The 25600-nt window shown below is 39.9% G+C and overlaps 1 protein-coding gene across 2 annotated transcripts; it reads left to right on the plus strand.

The window, feature by feature from the left end:
* gpt (glutamic--pyruvic transaminase) lies at window positions 1-25600 on the plus strand. Of its 2 annotated transcripts, XM_039658842.2 has the most exons (12): window positions 1-126; window positions 602-791; window positions 11910-11999; window positions 12211-12319; window positions 12747-12880; window positions 14317-14560; window positions 15767-15846; window positions 16034-16170; window positions 19836-20010; window positions 21932-22087; window positions 22176-22288; window positions 24698-25600. In XM_039658842.2, the coding sequence occupies exons 2-12, from the start codon at window positions 651-653 to the stop codon at window positions 24786-24788; spliced, it is 1470 nt and encodes a 489-aa protein (XP_039514776.2). In that variant the 5' UTR covers window positions 1-126; window positions 602-650; the 3' UTR covers window positions 24789-25600. The 2 variants fall into 2 exon arrangements, with proteins under 2 accessions (XP_039514776.2, XP_088987123.1); XM_089130997.1 differs by lacking the exon at window positions 1-126 and having other exon boundaries at window positions 366-791.

Here is a 25600-nt window from a genome sequence, read left to right on the forward strand (position 1 = left end):
TCACTTTGCATGGAAGTTATACACTGGTCGGGTCAAAGTTTGGAGCTGCTTCAGACACCTCACACTGGTTTATCGTTGCAGTCTGTCGTCTCGGCAACCCAAGAGGCTTCCCTTTCTACTCTTCTGGTGCGTAATAGCCTACAGTCTGGAGGAGTTACTGGCTGTTAAACACCCCATTTAAAAATGGGTGGCAGTCATGGAAAAGAGAATGCAACACTGAATACAGGCTACTGTTTGTGAGCCCGTAGAAAAAAAGGGGGGGAAAAGAAAAGAGGCGTGGGGATATGGCATTTAGTGGGGGCCACTATGCGCACGTGCGTATGAAATCTTGAATTATCTGATGCAGTCCAAAGGTCGTTGTGAGTAGGTCTTTGAAGGTTTTACTACGCGCATAACACCGAAACCCGCGCGGAAAAACAAAGTTTACGAACCCAAATTTAAGTTCTACCTCTTAATCTTGTTGTGCCTTAGCTTTTTATAAAATGTTTTCTAATAGAAGCGTGAGGGTTTTAAAATTGGGAAGATGTGAGGCTTACGCGACGGTGTACCCCAACTGGGTCCTGAACCTTTCCCCGCTGCCTTCCCTTTCTTCTCCCCACAGGGATATCTCTGCTTCCCTGGTGGCCCAAAGCGAACATCTACAGCAGAAAATGTCTGAAAATGGAGTGTTACCCCATCGGGGGAGAGTGCTCACCGTTGATACCATGAACCCCAACGTGAAGAAGGTTGACTACGCGGTCCGCGGGCCAATAGTTCAGCGAGCGCTGCAGATCGAGAAGGAACTGAAGGAGGTATGAGCAATATTTCTTTCATCTTCGCAAAAACGTTATGCATTGAAATAAAGTTTATGTTGCTGTACGTCGGGGTTTCAATTCTGCTCACATCCCGTCATTTTCTTGCGCATAGTTTGAAAGCAAGATGGATGTTTGTGTGACTTTCGCTCTGAAGGGAAAACAAGTCGGTGAACTGATGCTGTCTTGAGCTATGCTGTTAAATTTGTTTAAAAAGTGTGTTTTTCCATTATCTGAATTTGCTGTTTTTGTTGTTGTTGTGTAAGCTACAATGATTTTACATAGGCTATGAAAAACAACAACAACAACAAAAAAAACTTTGGCTTTCTGGCCCATTTACGGGAATGTTTATTTATGCGCACGCCCCTGATTACACGAATACATTTTTTTAAAATAGAACCCTTTTACCTCGTAAATTATATTTTAGGATAGGCTACTTGACAAAACTGTGCATTCTGAACTCCCTAGATAGTCTTTCTCCATACATATTTACTGAAAAAAAAAGTTTTACTTTTCTAGTGATCTTTCCTGTTGCAGACACTTGGTTGAAATTCAAGTTGAATGCTTTGATTAGTTCATCCAATGACAAAATGACAGAAAAGAGCAAAAATGACAGAAAAGTCACTCGCTATCCTCCATTCTTTGGAAAATCTTCTAGGTCAGTGTTTGTAAAGCTGTCATCACTCATTAGTGGATAAAGTTCACTCTTTGTTACTCATTTAGTTATTTTGGCTTGGCATCTCATAGCAATCCTCATTTCATGTCTCAGGTCATGTCCTTGATGTCAGCTCTGATTGTCATGGGAACAGAGAGCATCTCTGTTTGTCAAGTCTTTACCTCACTCATTAAATTGGTGGCTGTTAGGCAAGAGAACTTCCAAGAACTAGTGTAAATGGAAATTATATTAGATGTCAAACATCTGTTGCGACACACATCTGATGTTGGAGTTCAACATAATTTCCTTCCAGATTACAACTCTTTTGTTTTACCATTGCCTCAGAGCCTGTGACTTTCAGTCGTAAACCATAAAAATGCATTATAAAAGCAATAATTACGTTACATTTGAACTACATGTTCTTATGGTTTAGGGTTAGGGTTCGGTTAAGGTGAGTTGCATGTAAGCTGCATACTAATAGCTATACTATACATACGTACTACGAGTACCCAGAAAAGCTCTAATGTAACAAATATTTTTTTATTATTATTTTAAAAAGTTCCTGCCTTCAATTTTTAAGTACAATCAACTTGGATGTTTAAGTAATTTCAATTTAAATTGCATTAAACTGACTTATATTTTTTAATGTAGAAAATTGAGTTAAAGCAATGTAAAAACATATGTTGTCATAACTTATCAATCGTATATATATATATATATATATTTTTTTTTTTTTTTACAATGTAACTAACATGTAACAAGGGCACTGGGAACAAGGGAAACATAATTACTATAAATTCGGCCCTAAGCCACAAGGCATTTGCTAAGATGCAAGATTACCAGCGATCACAATGACAACATTCACACACACACACACACACACACACACACACACACACACACACACACACACACACACACACACACACACACACACACACACACACACACACACACACACACACACACACACACATACACACACACACACACACACACACACACACACACACACACTAGGAACTAGTATTAAAGGTGCATGGTAGTTAAATTCTGAACAAATTTAACCATAACATCCTAATCTCATTGCTGTTATAAAAATACTATGCAACTGTTTTCCATGAATATGTTGTAACAATGCAACCAAGACTTTTTTTTTTTTTTTTTACCACAATCTTCTGGGGGATGTCTTGATCTAGGAAAGAATATGCACTCTGTTTTAGACTTGGCACCTGTTTTTAGGTCCTGTGGTTTTAGGTTTCTGGGAAAGACATGCATAACAAAGGTGGCCTTCACCTAATACTGTACAAATCTCTCTTTCTCTTCCTGCTTACTTTCTTTCTTTTACTTTTCTTACAGCTCTATATCCTCAATTATCTTGTGTCTCTTTTCGTCTTTCTCTCAGCAAAGTTCAATTGGTATGTACTGTAAAATATAACCGTATTGCAAAAGCAAAATTTACATAGTATCCATGCAGTTACAAAGTACAAATGAACTTATGTTAGAGGTGGCCTTCGAAGTGCACTGTCCTGCATTGTTCAGCTCCATCTCTAATAAATCACACATGAAGAAATCTAGCCAACGTCCGCAGGATTATTGAAAATCACTGACAGGTCTGGTTGAATCAGTTAGAGAACTCTGCAGGACAGTGGACCCGTCCTGGAGTGCCAGAGTAGCCACACCTGACATACATAGTGTGTCAATATTACGTTTATAAATGATTATTTGGTGAAGTAAAGTCCAAACTGAGGTCACATTAATGTGTCTGGCAAGTGTATAATTCTATAGTATCGAGATGCATCATCCATTCATTTAGTAAAAAAAGTCATTAACGGCCACTGAGCAGGTTACTGTAAATTATTTGCATATGTCAAATGTTGAGCTTTTTTAAAATACTTGGGTTAGTTTTGTGTCCGTGTGTGTTCTAATCCTAAAAGTTGGTGTAACATTTCTAATCTGCCTTTCCTGGGAATACTTTGGCTTTTTTTTTGTCCAATCAGATGCTTGCTAGAATAGACATTCACTGATAGCATTTTAATGTGTGTTATGAACATTTGCTCAGGCTATGACGCACAAATACATTTTATTCTGTGGTGGCTTCAAACTAGATTGGAATGTTTTCAGTCTTGATCTTACCCACAGATTCTCATTGTTCATGTCCTGTAGCATATGTTATATCTATTATATATGTTTCTTAGCAACTGATACCAGTGCTTGTATCTAGATGGCCAATATAATACACATCCATCCATCCATCCATCCATCCACCTGTCTGTCCATCCGTCCATCCATCCATCCATACATCCATGTCCATCTATCCATAAATCCATCCAGACATCCGTCCGTCCATATATCCATTCAGCCGTCTGTCCATCCATCCATATCTATCTATCTGTCTGTCTGCCTGTCCATCCATCCATCCATGTCTATCTATCTGTCTGTCTGCTTGTCTATCCATCCATTCTTGTCTATCTATCTGTCTGTCTGCCTGTCTATCCATCCATCAATCCATCCATGTCTATCTATCTGTCTGTCTGCTTGTCTATCCATCCATCCATCCATGTCTATCTATCTATCTATCTATCTATCTATCTATCTATCTATCTATCTATCTATCTATCTATCTATCTATCTATCTGTCTGTCTGTCTGTCTGTCTGTCTGTCTGTCTGTCTGTCTGTCTGTCTGTCTCTCTGTCTGTCTCTCTGTCTGTCTGTCTATCCAGCCATCAATCCATCCATGTCTATCTATTTATCTGTCTGCTTGTCTATCCATCCATGTCTATCTATCTATCTATCTATCTATCTATCTATCTATCTATCTATCTATCTATCTATCTATCTATCTATCTATCTATCTATCTATCTATCTATCTATCTATCTATCTGTCTGTCTGTCTGTCTGTCTGTCTGTCTGTCTGTCTGTCTGTCTGTCTGTCTGTCTGTCTGTCTGTCCGTCTGCCTGTCTATCCATCTATTCATGTCTATTTATATGTCCGTCTATCCATCAATTGTGGGATTGCAAATTTAAGTATCTCTTTAAGATCTGCTGATCCTACATTCTGACGTAGCATCACATGAAAAACTAAGGGGAAATACATTGGATTTAGAATATGTTAGCAAGCAGTTTCTGCCAGTCCTGTTCTCTTTATTGTAAATGAAATGAGTCAGATCACTGATACTCTCACATTTTGTCTTTAATGGCTCTTGGAGTCTCTGTCCCATTCTTTGAATAGTTATGCTGAATGGATTAGGAGTGGTGACACTCTAGAGTCTGGGGTTGGTTGCTATAACTGAGTCCTTTGTTTAAAGTCACCCAGGCTTTGTCTCCACTTGTCAGGACTGCCCCCTAAAATATGTATAAATATACATCTTCTTTAGTGGGACTTGATGACTGCAGCTAAGAAACGGCACACTCTCAATAGAGAACCAAGTCTCATGGTCTTCTGAGTTTCCAACACCATCCATTTATCCAGGTCTTTCTATCTGTCTATTTTTCCATCCATGTTTATACCTATGTCTGTCTTTCTATTTTATCACAAAAAATATACAAATATTTCCAAACATCCTTTAACCCTGCAGTTCTTTTGACATGTTTATCATGCACTCCGCTAGTTACCTTGCAGTTTACCTTTTTACCCTGCTCAGTCTCAGAAGCTGCTATAAATCTGTAATGCAGATCATCAGACACGTGACTAAATGAAAGGCAGTTATGTGATAATGCAGGGAAAGGCCAGCTGTAACAACTACAGGAATTCTCAGTGAAATTTGATCCACACTTCATACTGCGAAACTCAACATGACTCAGTTTTATACTTGAAAACCACTTTTTAACTCAAACTATCCACCCTCTGCTCAAACAGGGTTAAAGGTTGTCATTCCTTTAGGGGCGGTAGTCACACCGCTGTCTCTGATTGGCTGCCATTTAGAATTGTCTCCCCTTCCCGAACCAATAAGGGTTGGGAAATAAAACTTTAGGTATTTTTGGGGGGAGTGAGAGATTATGGTGGATGCATTTGGTTCTATTGGACAGAGACTCAGCCTAACCCTAGTGAGAAACAGATGTGCAGCTTGCAATCCAGTCCCGTCCGTACCAACTACTGGGAGCGCCGCTGTTGTTTGTTGAGTTCCAGACAGCTGGAGCCTGCGGAACAAAATGACATGTGAGACAGTGAAAGAGCCATAATCAAGTGCATACATTCAGCCTATAATTCCTCCCACACATAAAACCTTCTGGGAATTTAGCAAGAAATTATTTTCTGTCATGACAACTCTCAGAGTGATTGGCATGGTAATGAATGTGACAATGTTGATGTGTTTGGTTTTCATGGAATAGATCTGCTGTATGCTGCTGCTGCAGTGCAAGTACTGCCAATACACACACGACATGGTGCTGTGAGCAAGTAAGACATGCTAGCTGTTGTATAATTTAGCGTACATGAATTACCCATAGTAGATCTATACAGGTGGAGCTGGGGAAGGTAGAGGGTTTCTAAAGCACTCTGGACTGCTAAGGCAAATTCTACCCAAGTACAGTATTTGAAGGTTGAGCAGAGAGCTCAGAAAAAATAGTTTGATGAGTTTTAAAGGGATAGTTCATTCTGACCATCATTCTGTCATCATTTTCGTTCACCGTTATTTTACCAAGTAAGACATTCCTGGATCAACATATATTTATTGGTTCTGGAATAATGTTCCTTTCAGACAATTTAGTCCTGAGACTATCCCTAACCCTACCATAACTTATTCCTAAAACAACATGACATCATGACTTTTGCGTAAACATATACGCCACTTTCGAGTCAGGTGGCGTGTTATCTCCACGCATTTTGAGCTATCCGCGTGTATCCGCGTGTATGCGTATATGTGTACGCCATTAACGTCCGCGTCATTCCGCGTGTCTGAACACGCAGTCAAATCTCCAGTCATAAATGCCATTAACCCCAGTGACGGTTAAGTTTAGGGATGGGGTTGAGGTAAGTCATATCTTTTTTTTTACCTAGGATGGTAAGGGAACAGTTATAAATGCCATTAACCCCAGTGACGGTTAGGTTTAGGGACGGGGTTGAGGTAAGTCATATATTTATATAACGTTAAGTCAACGGCGTTCATAAACACGCTGAAAGGCGATTATGCGTCTTGATAGCACGCCAAAAATGGAAATACGAATTGGCGTGTCATACACACGCTACTTCATGAGATCAGTCTGCCTAAAATCAGAAGGAAATGGTCGGGTCCTCCCCCTCATGACATTCCAAACATGGATGATATTCCTTCTTCTGTGATATTCTTCTCCAACTTGTTTTAATTTCATGAGATTGCATTGTTTTCCCCTCATTAGTCTGATTGTGTTCAGAAGTGTCTTATTACCCCTCTTGACTCTTGTGTATATATACACTCACCTAAAGGATTATTAGGAACACCTTACTAATACTGTGTTTGACCCTCTTTCACCTTCAGAATTGCCTTAATTCCACGTGGCATTGATTCAACAAAGTGCTGAAAGCATTCTTTAAAAATGTTGGCCCATATTGATAGGATAGCATCTTGCAGTTGATGGAGATTTGTGGGATGCACATCCAGGGCACGAAGCTCTCGTTCTACCACATCCAAAAGATGCTCTATTGGGTTGAGATCTGGTGACTGTGGGGGCCATTTTAGTACAGTGAACTCATTGTCATGTTCAATAAAACAATTTGAAATGATTTGAGCTTTGTGACATGGTGCATTATCCTGCTGGAAGCAGCCATCAGATGATGGGTACATGGTGGCCATAAAGGGATGGACATGGTCAGAAACAATGCTCAGGTAGGCCGTGACATTTAAACAATGTCCAATTGGCACTAAGGGGCCTGAAGTGTGCCAAGAAAACATCCCCCACACCATTACACCACCACCACCAGCCTGCACAGTGGTAACAAGGCATGATGGATCCATGTTCTCATTCTGTTTACGCCAAATTCTGACTCTACCATCTGAATGTCTCAACAGAAATCGAGACTCATCAGACCAGGCAACATTTTTCCAATCTTCAACTGTCCAATTTTGTGTGAGCTCTTGCAAACTATAGCCTCTTTTTCCTATTTGTAGTGGAGATGAGTGGTACCCGGTGGGGTCTTCTGCTGTTGTAGCCCATCCATCTCAAGGTTGTGCGTGTAGTTTTTCCCTTTTCACACCATTCTTTGTAAACCCTAGAAATGGTTGTGCGTGAAAATCCCAGTAACTGAGCAGATTTTGAAATACTCAGACCGGCCCGTCTGGCACCAACAACCATGCAACGCTCAAAATATCTTCAATCACCTTTCTTTCCCATTCTTACATTCAGTTTGGAGTTCAGGAGATTGTCTTGACCAGGACCACACCCCTAAATGCATTGAAGCAATGGCCATGTGATTGGTTGATTAGATAATTGCATTAATGAGAAATTGAACAGGTGTTCCTAATATTCCTTTAGGTCAGTGAACAATTGACCTTGTGTTTCCATGGTTTATGGTCATTTGTTTCTTGTTTCCTAGATTCTTGTAAATTTGTTATTATACTGTATTTTAAAGTACCCCATTTGCATCGAACTCTCACTCATTTAGGAGTTCCTGGCTCTCAGTTTATAACATGTTATGAGATTGGATTCATCACACATTGTACCTGCTCTGGCTGCAGTAGTACACTTTCATTCTACATTTTTATGAGCAAGTATTTGAACACTCCTATTAAAATGTTGCAACACTGACATAATCATAATATATAATGATTTTTATAGAACAGCCCATTGTCATCATCTCTAAGGTGTGTGATGTTCTATCACTTATTGACATGACATTCATGTTTTCACACATTTGTTACATAAAGACTTGACAACTGCAGTAGTGTTTTAGCTGATTTACCAAAGAAAGAACTCTATAAAACACTTATAGAGTTGAGAATGCAGCTGTAGAAATGCTGATAATTTGGTTTTTGGAAGAACTTGATCAGTAGTTTTCATACTGAATACTCTGACTTTTACCACAGAAATTGATATCTTGGCATATATGAGCGCAGATTGAAATATAACATGGATTTCGGCGTAAACTCTGCATGAGGCACATATGGGGTTAAGTCTTCATTTGCTCTCCATTGAATCTCTTTGCTGTTTAGGAGCAACAGTTGAGCTATTGAAGAGATCTAATGTCTGTCTGTTTCCCACACATTCACATTCAATGTTTGTAAAGACTCCATCTTTGATCATCATTTCCTTAAGCAGGCAATCATTTTTTGTTGACTATAAGAGGACAGACAGGTTTTATCATCTAACCCAGTCAGAAAAATGTGTTCCACACCGGAGAGGACTGGGCAACATATTTGGAAAAACAAGCTTGCAATCAGCATGCAGTGAGAGTGATAGGGAGGTTGTTTGTGAAGCTTCAGCTGCCCACTCTGTTAAAGTGCTTTTGAAATGTGTAAACAGAAAGAATGGGACACAGGAGGGGACTGGGTGAAGCCCTGCCATCAGCAGGAAAACTGACCCTTGCTGCTTGTTTTTTCCTCCATAAGGAATGTAAAAGCACTGCTGCATTTTAACCTTCTGCTGATCAGACAAAGTTAGGTTTAAATAAAGGTTTTGTCACAAAACTCACTGACCAATCAGGTAGAGTTTTTATCATGAATATTATTCAACTCATTCAACTCACACCTAGGCCATATCATAGAGATTTGTGTGTGGGCACGTTTGACCTGGTCACCCCCATATCACCCTACCAACCACTTAGAAACTACCCTGTATTCCCTGACAACCTCTCAGAACACCTTAGCAAAGCCTTGGCATTTCTCCAATCACTCCCAGCTTACAAAAATATGTTCTAAAAACATTTTGCTATTGTTCCCATTAATCTATGAAAATGTTAGTTGTGGATTTTCTCCAAACAGTCGAAGCATCCAGTTTTATGATTGTTTAAAAAAAAAAAAGTTTTTTGTTTTCTTGGTTATGCAAATAAGTGAGCATTCCATTTTGCCAACATTGGGATTGTTACTTTTGATTTTGAATGTTCTCTGAACATTCTGAAACAAGCACAGTTGTAATCGAAATTTACTGACTTTCAGCTGTTTGCAATATACAAATCAAACGACAGTAATTGAAATAGCTTAACACAACAAAGTTTCAAGTAGTTGCTGCAAATTCAACTGAAAATGCAATTTTTATTGACTTCTGCTGTCTAAAAATGATCCAACCCCCTGAATAGAATCTCTCAACAGCACAAGCATGGAAAACATTAGAAAGATGGCAAGACAAAAGAATGGTCCAAAATGTTAAAGGGATATTCCACTTTTTTTGGAAATAGGCTCATTTTACCACTCCCCCAGAGTTAAACAGTTGGGTTTTACCATTTTCTAATGTATTCAGCCAACATGACATCATGACTTTTGCGTAAACATACACGCCACTTTCGAGTCAAGTGGCATGTTATCTCTACGCATTTTGAGCTATCCGCACGTATCCGCGTGTATGCGTGTATGTCTACACCATTAACGTCTGCGTCATTCCGTGTGTCTGTACACGCCGTCAAATGTACGAGCGAAATGAAGCAAAATGGACATCTACATCTGGGGAGCGATCTTTTTTTTTTCCTAGGATGGTAAGGGAACCCCAGTGACGGTTAAGTTTAGGGACGGGGTTGAGGTAAGTCATATATTTAAATATACAGTAATAACGTTAAGTCAACGGCGTTCATAATCACGCTGAAAAGCGATTATGCGTCTTGATAGCACGCCAAAAATGGAAATACGAATTGGCGTGTCATACACACGCTACTTCATGAGATCAGTCTGATTCAGCCGATTTTTTTTGATATTTAAGAATATCAGTGACCAGACAGTTTTTGGTCTCATTGACTTCTTCCATAGTATATATTTTTTCCTACTATGGAAGTCAATGAGACCAGGAACTGTCTGGTTACTGATATTCTTCTAAATATCAAAAAATCGGCTGAATACATTAGAAAATTTTAAAACCCGACTGTTTAACTCTGGGGGAGTGGTAAATTGTGCCTATTTCCAAAAAAGTGGAGTATCCCTTTATTAGAATATATCATTGCCCTTCATAAACAAGAATCAAGATACAAAAAGATAGTCAAGGAAATGTTCCTAAATGTTCATAGAGACACAGTTGGAAGCATAGTTTGCAAGTTCAAAGTTAAAGGAACAGTGGTTACACTACCTGGACGGGGCAGAAAAGGAAGCTGTCAACAGCTGCAACCAGATTTCTGAGAAGACAAGTTGAGAAAACCCTTGAGTGACTGCAAAAGACCTGCAGCCAGACATGGTGGCAACAGGCACTAAGGTTTCAGCTGCACAGTAAGGCGCATATTAAATGCATGCCAGAACACCCACTACACCCAAAAGCACAAGAGAAGTCAGCTCCAATTTTCTCAAAATCATATAAATAAGCCACAGAAGTTTGGGGAATCTGTTCTGTGGAGCGATGAAACAAAACTTTTCAGCACTATCGATCAGTAGTATGTCTGAAGTAAGAAGAATGAAGCATATGCTGAAAAGAACACCACGCCTACAGTTAAGCATGGTGGGGCTCAGTGATGCTCTGGGGTTGCTTTATATCCTCTGGCACTGGAAACATGCTGCGTGTGAAAGGCAAGATGGATTCATTGAAGTGTCAGGAAATCCTAAGAGAGAACTTCATGCCGTCAGTGAGGAAGCTGAAACTTGGGCTTCATTAGACCTTCCAATAGGACAATTATCCCAAGCATACCTCAAATTCCACCAAGATTTTTTGAGCTGATTTTAGACCTCATAGGGCTCTATCTATCTACTCTATCAAGACGCATACATATAACCGACGCTGATTTAGGTGGTTTCTCCCGTCCCTATACATCACTTCTCTATCTTTCCCTGCCCTGACAAGAACGTCGGTCTCATCAGCTGTGAACGCTCAGCATGGGTTGCGCCTGGTAAACCCGCTGTTATAATAACAATCCATCATGCAACATGAACACCTGCTCTTAAAGGGTATGTTGGATGACGCTCTGATTGATTCATTTCACGTTATGCCCAAACCACACTTATGAATAATGAGGCTACTTCAGACCAGCCCCTTTTAGATTTGCACCAGGTGCAAGAGGCATTTATCCCGCTGGAAAAATAGCAACAGCGCCAGGATCCGCCTACGAAGTTACTTGCGTTTTGCGGCTTGCGTTTCAGATCGTTAAAATAGGGCACATAGTGTTTTCATTGGTAATGTACATATGTGTCTGTGTGAGTTCATTGTGTTGGGAACAATTTGAAAGTATATGGTATTGTGTGATCCTCATTCGTTAATGGACAGTTTTTCTCTTTAATCTTCTACAAAGTTGGCAAGTGTATGATGTCCAGATGCCCAGTGTTCCAACCTCAACTCTATTCATCATGACTGATAACATCTATGCTAGATATCATTGTCTGCTTTCTTACATTTTGTTTGATATATTTTACTCCATTTCAGGGGGTCAAGAAGCCTTTTGAAGAGGTCATTAAAGCCAATATCGGCGATGCTCACGCTATGGGGCAACGGCCAATCACCTTCTTTCGACAGGTAGCTGACTCTTCTTCTTCTTAATGAATGACCTATTCTAATCCTTTCCAGTCATTTTCAGGTCCACTGCACTTTCAGCTGTTCCGCGCATTAACCAAAGTCAACAGTTTTGATGGAACCCTTTGCACATAGCCAAGCTATTTAATTTTATTAATTTTGCTTAGTTTGTTCTAGATGCTTTTATGGCCTCATGACTGAATTGTTTTTCAAGGTGATGGCACTGTGTACTTATCCAACACTACTTGATGACAACAAGTTTCCAGAGGATACCAAAAACCGAGCGAGGCGTATTTTGCAATCATGTGGAGGGAATAGCATTGGTATGTGATTTGTGTATAATAAGAGTAGACATGAAATATTAAATGAAAGTTTTTACTTTTTTGTATAATGAAAGCCAGTGGGCTCTCGTGTTTTTTTGGAGCCCATGACTTTCATTAAGTGGTTAAAATCATCTTTTATCATCTCTTAAATGGTTATATCATCTTTTGTGTTTAAGAAGGAAAGAAATGGTGGCCAGTTACAGGACACAAAATAGACACTTTCTGTTATCCATGCAGTATATGTACATTTTTAACCCAATATCCCACATAAAATGATAAACTTAACTCTACTAATTGTTGACTGCTGAACTAGCTGATGTTATTCAATCTACTCAGGGTTGTTACTGATTAAAGTGCTGATATTAGTCACTGTCCAAAAGTCAATATGAAACACGCCTCCCTTTGCTCTTTCCCTCATGTTCGTCAGGTGCGTACACAAACAGTCAGGGCATTGACTGTATAAGGCATGATGTTGCGAAGTACATTCAGCGCCGTGATGGCGGTATTCCATCTGATCCTGATAACATCTACCTCACAACAGGAGCCAGTGACGGCATTGTGGTACGTCAGGCAAACACAGTTCTTTGTACACTTACTGTAACTTGTGTACTTAATAGTCAGCACGCTCCAGTAGGTGAACATGATTTAGAGGTAGGGATAGCTGGGTTAGGGCTCTTTTTGGACAGGAATACTGTTCCAGGATCAACAAAATATGTTGATCCAGGAACGTGTTACTTGGCAAAATCGTGGTGACTGCTCCAGTATGTCAGAGAGGTGCATCCACCATTATTCTGCTCTACTTTATCCAGTAGGGCTTATATGTATTATTCCATATGTCAACTCATCAGTAGAGTGAGCAAAAAAATCAGCACCTGCAATATTTCAAATTCTGTTGTTTTATAAATCATATTTAATTTTTTATTTTGTACATTTTATATAAATGTATGTACAAGTGAATTTTTTTCTCAGAATTATAAGATTGAAATTTGTATTTGCAAGAAAAAAAATTAACTAGATATAAGGTTGCAGTTCTGACATTTTTTTTCGCAATTGCGAATTTACAACTTCCAATTCTGATTTTTTATTTATTTATCGTTTCGTTTTGCAATTCCATTTTAATATCTCGCATATTTGGACTTTATTTATTGCAAAAACAGAGTTTTATAACTTGCATTATATAAGGTTTATAATGCAAGTTATAAGGTTTATTCCATAGCTGAAACAAGCTACCATAGCAATCAGACTAAAGCTTTTAATTTTTAAAAATCCCATAGCCTTACATTGAGACACTAGCCTGGGAAAACCCAGACAACTTCTGGCAAAATTTAGATTTGCTCTGAAAGTTAGTCTGGCAAAGAGTTCATTCAAGCCCATTTCCAAACCGCAGAAATCGCGGCACCAATCAGAAACGTTGGGGCGGACTTTACATGATGACGACAGCGCTGGGATTTTGAAGCAGATTTTGTAGCCTACATTACAAAGATGGATGCCGTCGTCGAACATCACTCGTTCGAATCAGCTATCGCGTCTGTTTTAAGCGATTTGAACGTTTCCTTTTTGTTAAAAACCGAGCAAAGAACAACACTCGGAGATGTTTATCCGCCGGCGCGCCGCTCTGCATACGTTATCTCCTTCATCGCTCTGATTGGTTTTAGGTCTATCCACGACGTCCATTGGTGACGCCACTCTAGAAATGATTCGTTTATGACGCTTTGCCAGACCATAACTCACTTACAACTGAGATTGGTCTGGTTTTAACCAGGCTATTGAGACGCATATCTCCAGAATATCATAGGAATATCATGTTGGGGCCAGAATATCATAGGAATTTCGGGGTGCATCTTTAGACTTTGTCTTGTAAACAGCCATGTAGAACCCACATAAGGCCCCAACAACTACCTACCTCCCCCTTGAATCATGCACCTCTCACATTTTATTGAGGAAATCTAGTTTTCACTCTTATTCACACACATTGTCTTTGTCTTGTTGACTTTTAGACCATATTGAAGCTGTTGACGACTGGGGAGGGTCTTACACGGACGGGGGTCATGATCTCTATTCCTCAGTACCCTCTGTACTCTGCATCTATAGCAGAGCTGGGTGCCGTTCAGGTGAATTACTACTTGAATGAGGAGAAGTGCTGGAGCCTAGACATAAGTGAGTTACAGCGATCTCTACAAGCAGCCAGAGAGCATTGCAACCCCCGTGTGCTGTGCATCATCAACCCCGGCAACCCCACTGGTAAACCATTAAGATCATTTCCAAAAGACTAAATTCAGATTGATCATCTGACTGTAATGCAGTGAAGTCAAAGGGTTTGTTCACCCAAAAATGAAAACTACACCATTATTTACTCACCCTCAAGCCATCCTAGGTGTATATAACTTTTTTTCTTTCAGAACAACACAATCGGAGTTATATAAAAAAAATGTCCTGGCTCTTCCAAGTTTTATAATGACAGTGAAAGGCGGTCCTGATTTTAAAGTTCCAAAAAGCGCATCCATCCATCCATCATAAATGTAATCCAAAACTAAAAGCCTTCTGAAGAAAAGTGATGTTTTTTTGTAAGAAAAATATCCATATTTAAAACTTTAAAAACTAGAATAACTAGCTTCCGGCAGACGGCCGTACGCAAGTCGACTTACGCCACAAGAGTAACTTCTGACGCAATGTAGGACGTCCGATGTAGGAGTATCGTAAGCTTTGAGCTTCAAACAAATAAGGCTGGGCAACAAACTCAAGCTCCTCTTCTCCTATATCGAAATCATTCTTTATTTCTCTTTAAAAATTCATGCTTAAGACTTCGTGACTGGTGTTTTGTTTAGCTTTATCCGCTTCCGCGTTCCTCAATGCGTTATGCGCCAGGTCGGGTTACTCTTTCGCCGTAAATCGATGTGTACGTTTGATATATATATCAAACGTTTGGGGTCAATAAGCTTTTTTTTAGAATTTAATTCTCTATTCATCAAGGATACATTAAATTGATCAAATGTAACAGTATTACATATAGCTTTTCTATTCATTAAAGAATCCTGAAAGAAATGTATCATGGTTTCCACAAGAATATCAAGCAGCACAAATGTTTTTTAACACTGATAATAATAAGAAAATGTCTGAAGAATCATGTGACACTGAATACTGGAGTAATGATGCTGAAAATTCAGCTTTGAACAAAAAATAATACAAGAAAACAGTTATTTTAAACTGTAATATCATTTTACAATATTTACTGTTTTCACTATTTAATCAAAAAATTGATTAAGAGACTACTTTCAAAAACTTTACAGACTCCAAACTTTTAAACAGTGTTGTCAACCAAAATTTGGTGGTATAAATAACATTTGCCAAGATTGTATTTTATGAATTATTTAATCAAAGTTGCCCTTTTTTATTCTCACCTTGTCCTACAGCTAATTTTTTTTTGGTCCATTCTTTCTTTTTTAATAGGTCAGGTACAAAGCAGACAATGTATCGAAGATGTCATTCGATTTGCAGCCAAAGAAAACCTTTTCTTAATGGCTGATGAAGTAAGTTAATACTGGAGGTCATAAGGTGTTTTACACCATATTTTATCATACATATAAATCTGTATACATATCATATCAGAATCTATAGCCATAGAAGTGCACACTTTCTTACAAGGGTTTAAGGCATGCATTTCTCACCCTACTTGCTCAGTGCAAACTTTTCTTTTACTATGGGTCCGTTTCTTAGGTGTATCAGGACAATGTATACGCAGAGGGGTGTGAGTTTCACTCCTTCAAGAAAGTGCTGTTCGAGATGGGTCCAGAGTATTCAAGGAAAATAGAGCTGGTCTCATTCCACTCCACCTCTAAGTGCTACATGGGAGAGTGAGTACACATCCGTCAGGTTTATCATTTCACAGGGAAACACATTGCATTGGTATGGACCCAGCTCTGTTGTATACATATCTAGTTCAGTCATGAAACTCTAGAGGGCGCAGGCTGATAGGTTAATGCAGTCTGCAAGCAATCACATCATAACTGCATGTACAATTTGATTGGCCTCTGCTGATACTGCAGCCAATGAGATTGCTTGCTCAACATTTAAATAGTCTGGTTCAGTGTTTGCTGTAGGTTAGTCAGAGTTCCTCTGAAACCCTCCACCTCCCCAGCTCCACCTGTCTAGATCTGCTACAGGATTTATGTATGTCTATTAAGGATATTACATACTCACTGCAGCGTGTCTGTGTGTCTATTAGCAGTTGCAAGTACATATTGTCTCTGCAGCAGATCGTATCTAATTACGGATCTAGTCTGCCAAGAACAAATACACTAACATTGCCATATTCAATAACATGCTGAAACTATTTCAAGAGTTGTAATGATTGAAATGTATTTACAAAAGTTGTCAACAAACGAAAACAATATGCTTAAGTTTATTTTTGTGCTGCTCGGATAACAATGTAGAATTCCATGTGCACCGAGTTCATCCAATCCATATAACCAACATTACATCATGACTTTTGCGTAAACATACATGCCACTTTCAAGTCAAGTGGCATGTTATCTATACGCATTTTGAGCTATTTGCATGTATGTCTACGTCGTTAAATGTCCGAGTGATTCCGCGTGTATGTACGCGGCGTTAAATGTCCGAGTGATTCCGCGTGTATGTACGCGCCGTTAAATGTCCGAGTAATCCCGCGTGTATGTCTACGTCGTTAAATGTCCGAGTGATTCCGGGTGTATGTACGCGGCGTTAAATGTCCGAGTGATTCCGCGTGTATGTACGCGCCGTTAAATGTCCGAGTAATCCCGCGTGTATGTCTACGTCGTTAAATGTCCGAGTGATTCCGGGTGTATGTCTACGTCGTTAAATGTCCGAGTGATTCCGGGTGTATGTCTACGTCGTTAAATGTCCGAGTGATTGCGCGTGTATGTCTACGTCGTTAAATGTCCAAATGATTCCGGGTGTATGTCTACGTCGTTAAATGTCCGAGTGATTCCGGGTGTATGTACGCGGCGTTAAATGTCCGAGTGATTCCGCGTGTATGTACGCGCCGTTAAATATCCGAGTAATCCCGCGTGTATGTCTACGTCGCTAAATGTCCGAGTGATTCCGGGTGTATGTCTACGTCGTTAAATGTCCGAGTGATTGCGCGTGTATGTCTACGTCGTTAAATGTCCGAGTGATTGCGCGTGTATGTCTACGTCGTTAAATGTCCGAGTGATTCCGCGTGTATGTACGCGCCGTTAAATGTCCGAGTAATCCCGCGTGTATGTCTACGTCGTTAAATGTCCGAGTGATTCCGGGTGTATGTCTACGTCGTTAAATGTCCGAGTGATTGCGCGTGTATGTCTACGTCGTTAAATGTCCGAGTGATTCCGCGTGTATGTACGCGCCGTTAAATGTCCGAGTAATCCCGCGTGTATGTCTACGTCGTTAAATGTCCGAGTGATTCCGGGTGTATGTCTACGTCGTTAAATGTCCGAGTGATTGCGCGTGTATGTCTACGTCGTTAAATGTCCGAGTGATTCCGCGTGTATGTACGCGTCGTTAAATGTCTGAGTAATCCCGCGTGTATGTCTACGTCGTTAAATGTCCGAGTGATTCCGGGTGTATGTCTACGTCGTTAAATGTCCGAGTGATTCCGGGTGTATGTCTACGTCGTTAAATGTCCGAGTGATTCCGCGTGTATGTCTACGTCGTTAAATGTCCGAGTGATTCCGGGTGTATGTCTACGTCGTTAAATGTCCGAGTGATTCCGCGTGTATGTCTACGTCGTTAAATGTCCGAGTGATTCCGGGTGTATGTCTACGTCGTTAAATGTCCGAGTGATTCCGGGTGTATGTCTACGTCGTTAAATGTCCGAGTGATTCCGGGTGTATGTCTACGTCGTTAAATGTCCGAGTGATTCCGGGTGTATGTCTACGTCGTTAAATGTCCGAGTGATTCCGCGTGTATGTACGCGCCGTTAAATGTCCGAGTAATCCCGCGTGTATGTCTACGTCGTTAAATGTCCGAGTGATTCCGGGTGTATGTCTACGTCGTTAAATGTCCGAGTGATTCCGGGTGTATGTCTACGTCGTTAAATGTCCGAGTGATTCCGCGTGTATGTCTACGTCGTTAAATGTCCGAGTGATTCCGGGTGTATGTCTACGTCGTTAAATGTCCGAGTGATTCCGGGTGTATGTCTACGTCGTTAAATGTCCGAGTGATTCCGCGTGTATGTACGCGCCGTTAAATGTCCGAGTAATCCCGCGTGTATGTCTACGTCGTTAAATGTCCGAGTGATTCCGGGTGTATGTCTACGTCGTTAAATGTCCGAGTGATTCCGCGTGTATGTCTACGTCGTTAAATGTCCGAGTGATTCCGGGTGTATGTCTACGTCGTTAAATGTCCGAGTGATTCCGGGTGTATGTCTACGTCGTTAAATGTCCGAGTGATTCCGGGTGTATGTCTACGTCGTTAAATGTCCGAGTGATTCCGGGTGTATGTCTACGTCGTTAAATGTCCGAGTGATTCCGGGTGTATGTCTACGTCGTTAAATGTCCGAGTGATTCCGCGTGTATGTACGCGCCGTTAAATGTCCGAGTAATCCCGCGTGTATGTCTACGTCGTTAAATGTCCGAGTGATTCCGGGTGTATGTCTACGTCGTTAAATGTCCGAGTGATTCCGGGTGTATGTCTACGTCGTTAAATGTCCGAGTGATTCCGCGTGTATGTCTACGTCGTTAAATGTCCGAGTGATTCCGGGTGTATGTCTACGTCGTTAAATGTCCGAGTGATTCCGGGTGTATGTCTACGTCGTTAAATGTCCGAGTGATTCCGGGTGTATGTCTACGTCGTTAAATGTCCGAGTGATTCCGCGTGTATGTACGCGGCATTAAATGTCCGAGTGATTCCGCGTGTATGTACGCGCCGTTAAATGTCCGAGTAATCCCGCGTGTATGTCTACGTCGTTAAATGTCCGAGTGATTCCGCGTGTATGTCTACGTCGTTAAAAAATGTCCGAGTGATTCCGCGTGTATGTCTACGTTTTAAATGTCCGAGTGATTCCGCGTGTATGTCTACGTCGTTAAATGTCCGAGTGATTCCGCATGTGTATGTACGCGCCGTTAAATGTCCGAGTGATTCCACGTGTAGGTCTACGCCATTAAATGTCCGAGTGATTCCGCGTGTATATACGCGCCGTTAAATGTCCGAGTGATTCCGCGTGTATGTACACGCCGTTAAATGTCCGAGCGAAACAAAGCAAAATGTAGATCCACCTCTGGGGAGCGATATTTTTTTTCTTGGATGTTAGGGGAAGACTCATAAATGGTATTAACCTCAGTGATGGGTAGGTTTAGGTTGGGGTATATATATATATTTATATATACAGTAATGTAACGTTAAGTCAACGGCGTTCATAAACACGCTGAAAAGCGATTATGCGTGTTAATAGTGCGTCAAAAATGGAAATACGAATTGGTGTCATACAAACAACATTTCATGAGATCAGTCTGATATAACATACTTTTTTTTCTAACGTACATGAACACACTTTCAGATGTGGTTTTCGAGGAGGATATATGGAGGTCATCAACATGGACCCAGAGGTTAAGGCTCAGCTCTCCAAGCTGGTGTCAGTGCGCTTGTGCCCACCTGTGCCCGGTCAAGCCCTCATGGACCTGGTGGTCAACTCTCCTCAGCCCGGAGAACCCTCCTACCAGACGTTCATGAAGGTGCCTTCCTCTTCACAATTTCTAGATGAGTAGACGAGTAGACCAACTAACTTGCTGGTGTACAACTCTGGTTATGGGAGACATTTGCAAGTTCTCATTCACTAATAAAGGGTGGTGATGGCGCAGTGGATAAGACGCATGCCTTTGGTGAGAGAGACCCGGGTTCGAATCCACTGTGAGACACCAATGTGTCCCTGAGCAAGACACTTAAAGGGTTAGTTCACCCAAAAATGAAAATTAAGTCATTAATTACTCACCCCCATGCTGTACCAACCCCGTAAGACCTTCGTTCATCTTCGGAACACAAATAAAGATATTTTTGATTGAATCTGAGGGCTGGATCAGTCCTACATAGACAGCCTGAGGGACTGCCTCTTGACGGCCCAGAAAGTCATTAAAAGAAAATGTTTAAATATTCCATGTGCCTACAGTGGCTCAACTATAACTTTATCAAGCGACGAGACTACTTTTTGTGCGAAAAAAAACGTAAATAACCACTTTATTCGACTTTCCATTACTTCCTTATGGGCGCATGCGCGAGAACTGAGACGAGACCGTTCTTCTTCGACTACTTTTTGTTACCGGCTGCTCCGCTTAGGAGTTTTACCGCCCCCTACCGTATAAGATGACGTACTGATATAGCCGGAGGCGCAAAACGTTCTGTTTACAAGCAGTATGTCATCTTATACGGTAGGGGGCGGTAAAACTCCTAAGCGGTGAGCAGCCGGTAACAAAAAGTAGTCGACGAAGAACGGTCTCGTCTCAGTTCTCGCGCATGCGCCCATAAGGAAGTAATGGAAAGTCGAATAAAGTGGTTATTTACGGTTTTTTTCGCACAAAAAGTAGTCTCGTCGCTTGATAAAGTTATAGTTGAGCCACTGTAGGCACATGGACTATTTAAACCTTTTCTTTTAATGACTTTCTGGGCCGTCAAGAGGCAGTCCCTCAGGCTGTCTATGTAGGACTGATCCAGCCCTCAGATTCAATCAAAAATATCTTTATTTGTGTTCCGAAGATGAACGAAGGTCTTACGGGGTTGGTACAGCATGGGGGTGAGTAATTAATGACTTAATTTTCATTTTTGGGTGAACTAACCCTTTAACCCCTAGTTGCTCCAGAGGCGTGCGACCTCTGACATATATAGCAATTGTAAGTCGCTTTGGATAAATCAGTGTTTCCCAACCCTGTTCCTGGCGGCACACCAACACTGCGTGTATTCTTTGTCTCCCTTATCAAACACACCTAATTCAACCAATCAGCTCATAATCAGGTGGGTTAATGATGAGCTGATGGGTTGAATCGGGTGTGTTTGATTAGGGAGACAAAGAAAACACGCAGTGTTGGTGTGCCGCCAGGAACAGGGTTGGGAAACACTGCGCTAAATGAATAAATGTAATAATTAGATTATTACATAAATAAGTGCATGCACAGGTAAACTTATTGCGGATACATGGATGTATGGATATATGGATAGGTAGGTGGACGGATAGATGATGAATGGATGGATGGATATATGTTGTACATATAGTTTCAGTTGTTCTTTTCCATAAAAAAATAAATGTAGTATAAATTTTAGTATGAAAGTTACTGATGAATTGTGATTCGTTTTTGAAAACATTCGTACGTATCTGCACAGTTAGTGAATGAGACTCATTGTCTTTCTTCTGGGGAACAAAAAACAAGATATTTTAAGGAATGTTTCAAGTGTTTTTGTCAATAAATAAGTAAATTTGGTCAAACCCCCCATTGACTAACATGTAATTCAAAAGAAAACATTCAACTGCTGTACAATGCTTCTTTGGTTTCTGCAAAAAAAGGCTGGGTATTTTGTTCCCAATTAACTGTGTTTAATCAAGTTAAATGTACTGGCTAGTGTCCCAGTCTCTTCCTTTATTCATTCCTCTTCCTCTGTCTTGTGTAGGAGCGAACAGCCGTTCTGAGTGCCTTGGCTGAAAAAGCCAAACTGACCGAAGAGATTCTGAATACGGTGCCAGGCATCAGCTGTAACCCTGTGCAGGGAGCCATGTACTCATTCCCCAGGATCACCATACCTCAACGCGCCATCAACGAAGCCAAGGTCGCTTTGCGTCACATGTTCTTTATGTCTTCTGCTTATTGGTTTCATTGACTTAGTTCATGGCTTGTTTGTCTGTGTGTGAGTACAGGCGAAGGGTCAGGCTCCAGACATGTTCTACTGCATGAAGCTTTTGGAGGACACCGGGATCTGTCTCGTTCCTGGCAGTGGTTTTGGTCAAAGAGATGGCACTTACCACTTCAGGTGTGTGTGTTTGTCCTCAAGAGTTTGGATAAGGAAATCGTTGACACACAATATACAAGTAGTGGGCTCTTAAAGGGGCACTATGCAGGAATCCCATTTTTGTCAAACAGCGACCCCTAGAGTCGCTGTGGAGTACATTGAACAGAATTGAACGTTAATGTCGTAAATACCACTCGAGCGTAACATGGCGTTTTACATAGTATACAATAGTACATTGTGTTTAATTTGTCGTTTAATGAGATCTAATATACAGTATGTTGTTAGTGGTGAGAATTTTCATGGGATTAAATACATAGATCCGACAATTATCCCCATTAACTTTAATGTTCCAGAGGCAGAACTTTTGCCAAGTGTGTCAGAGGTTCTGGGTTCTAATTCCTACTAGTTGTATAGTTGATTTTCCTCATCAAAACCTGTATTTCGAGACGAGACAGCCACCATTCAACCCGAAAGGAATCATATAACCATTTCAATAACTCTGAAGCTGTTCAGTTAAGCTAGAAAAACTGCATAGAATTCCTTTAAAGTCGTGAAACTGGGTGCGAGTGCGGGCTTGCAACTGTAGAAAAGGGGCTGAGTTTAAGCAGACTACATGATTGGAGGAGTCCGACATACATCAGCAGAGTCTGTCACTTTACCGGAAGATCACGTTATGACAGGTCAAAAAAAAAAAAAGTAAAACAAATTCATGAATACATTTTTCACAATTATATCAATATGCAATTAAAAAATGAATAGATATTTTTCATTTTATGCCAGATTTATTAGACATGCTGCTGAGCTCATATTAATTAAGAAGATTTAAAAACAAGAAAGAAAGAAGAAAATATTCACAATGTTTTACTTATAAATAATGTATAACAGATACTTATTGTTTTCATAAGCACATTGTTTTTTTGTTTTTTTTTTGTTGCAAAAAGTCTATGTATCTGCTCATTGAATATAGTTATTGTGATTGAGAAGCTACATGGGATAATTACCACACACCTTTTTATTATTTTATTATTTTCTATTTGCAAATAGTCCATGTAGGTCCTTCTTATGGAGACATGTTGATGGGAAAAAATATTAGATTGGAGAAAAAATTATATTTTAACATTTTTTGGTTTTCTCACAAAAGTATTGGGTTCCAACAAAAACTTTAATACTTATATATAATATAAAAAATATATCATAATTTTCCCTTTAGGGGCTTCGTAGCTTCTCAATTAATATAATAGAAATCATTATAAATGAAAAAGTACATGGAATTTTGCTAGAAATTGTAATGAAAAATGTAATTTTGTCAAGTCACAATACAGATTGTTTTAAAGCAGCTTTACAGTGATAACAGGAAAATAATGCAACAAAGATGGTGGAGGAAGTACAGAATCTCAGTACTTAAGTGAAAGTACAAATAACCAGATAAATATTTACTTTAGTAAAAGTAGAAGTAACACAATGACAACCATACTTAAGTAAAAAGTACCTGATTTTAAAGTAAAAGTACTTGCATAATTTATTTTCTTAATGTCTATTTTCTAATGATTAATAAAACATTTAATTCTAACTCATTCAAACTAATGCTCCTATAATGATGTTCAATAATGATGGAAAAAAAATGTTGTCACCATTTCTGAAACAAGCTTGCAATTAGGCAATATACACGTCATGCTTATGCTTACTATATGTTAATAACTATGGCAGTAAACGCGATTAATTCATGGTGTAATTCTGAACCTCTTGGCTTGCCATAATCCTAACCAAATGTATATTCCACATGCAAATGTATATTCCATATTCCACGTGCGTTTCCTATGCACGTAAAAACCAAATTTCGCGTATAAATTGCACTATAAACCAAACGCACTGCGTGTGAGGCGCATTTAGTGTGACCGGGTTAATATATCTATGGCAACCAACGTCACTGGTGAGACAAACGTGCAACGGACGGACGGTCAGATTACGTTTTGGCAGGGGAAAAACTGATCAGAAAATGGAATCAAAAAGTAACAGAAGTTGTAGAAATGTATTATAATTGCTGCAAAATGTAACGAAGTAAAAGTAAAAAGTATGCACTATTTATTCTACTTAAGTAAAGTAAAGATACGTGAAAAATGTACTTAAGTAAAGTAACAAAGTACTTGTACTTCGTTACATTCCACCACTGCCCGGTAGATATTGAAGTAAAAAATTGTCATAGTCCAGCTTAACTAAGTTCAGTGATGGTTCATTTCTGTTGTAAAAAAAAGTTATTAAAAATGTAGTTAATTTATCTATAGACTACAGCCGCTCTGTAGAAAACGGTGATGTCATCGTCCAGCTCAGTTCAGTTCTCCTATAATGGTGTCAACGCAGACAGACCAATAATATTGTTGAATATTAATCAAACTCTTCTTTCCCCTCCTCTCCATTCCTCTTCTTTACCAGGATGACCATCCTTCCTCCAACAGACAAGCTCAAGATCATGCTCCACAAACTGAAGGAGTTCCATCAGGCGTTCACCCAGCAGTTTGCTTGACCCAGTCCAACTACCACAACCGACTGACTAAAAGTGCTACAATACATTTCATAGATGCTTAATGTTTGGTCAGGACGTGGCCAAATAATCTCTTGAGCCTTGATGGACACTAATCTGCAACCTTTCCAATGGATAAAGTTATGCCTAGTAGCTAAAATTGAATGAGAACACTATAAAACTCTCACTATGGACTTTTAACATGGAAAGGGTAGAAATAGCAAGACTTGATTTGACATTTTTTGAAAACTTTCCGAACATCCAGATCTTCTTGATGTGGTTTAATGTATGTTAGGCCCTGTTTACACTTGGTATTAAGATGCGTTCTGGTCGATCTGTTTACACCTGATGTTTTAATCCGTCTCTTTTGTCCACTTTCAACCACTTCTGTCCTGATTTCGTCTAGGGGAAGGTCTATCAGCGCGTAAATGTGTGGTCTTTTTCAGATCTTTCGATCTAATGGACGAAAATAAGCCCACACAATTTCATGCCCCTGGAGACGATGGAAAAACCCTGAGAGCAACAGCTTAAAGGAGCTGTATGCAAGAAATGTATTTCAATTAATCATACATTTTCTCTGATGTGTCACTAGACATTAAGAAATCATGGGATACCAGGTGTAAACAAGGCCTTATTGTGGTCCGTGAAAAGTAAGATGAAAATAATGGGCATTCAAGAGACACTGGTTTCTCTTCAGTGCTCTGTGGCAGTTGTAATTATAAATGTATTCATGAATCAATGTACGCTCCAACATTCCTGTGTGTGTAAATAACAGATTGATTTTTATGGCAGATATAATACAGTATAGATTAATA

Source organism: Pimephales promelas, chromosome 5 (assembly GCF_988280905.1).
Source record: "Pimephales promelas chromosome 5, fPimPro1.hap1.1, whole genome shotgun sequence".
NCBI classification, from domain to species: Eukaryota; Metazoa; Chordata; class Actinopteri; order Cypriniformes; family Leuciscidae; genus Pimephales; species Pimephales promelas.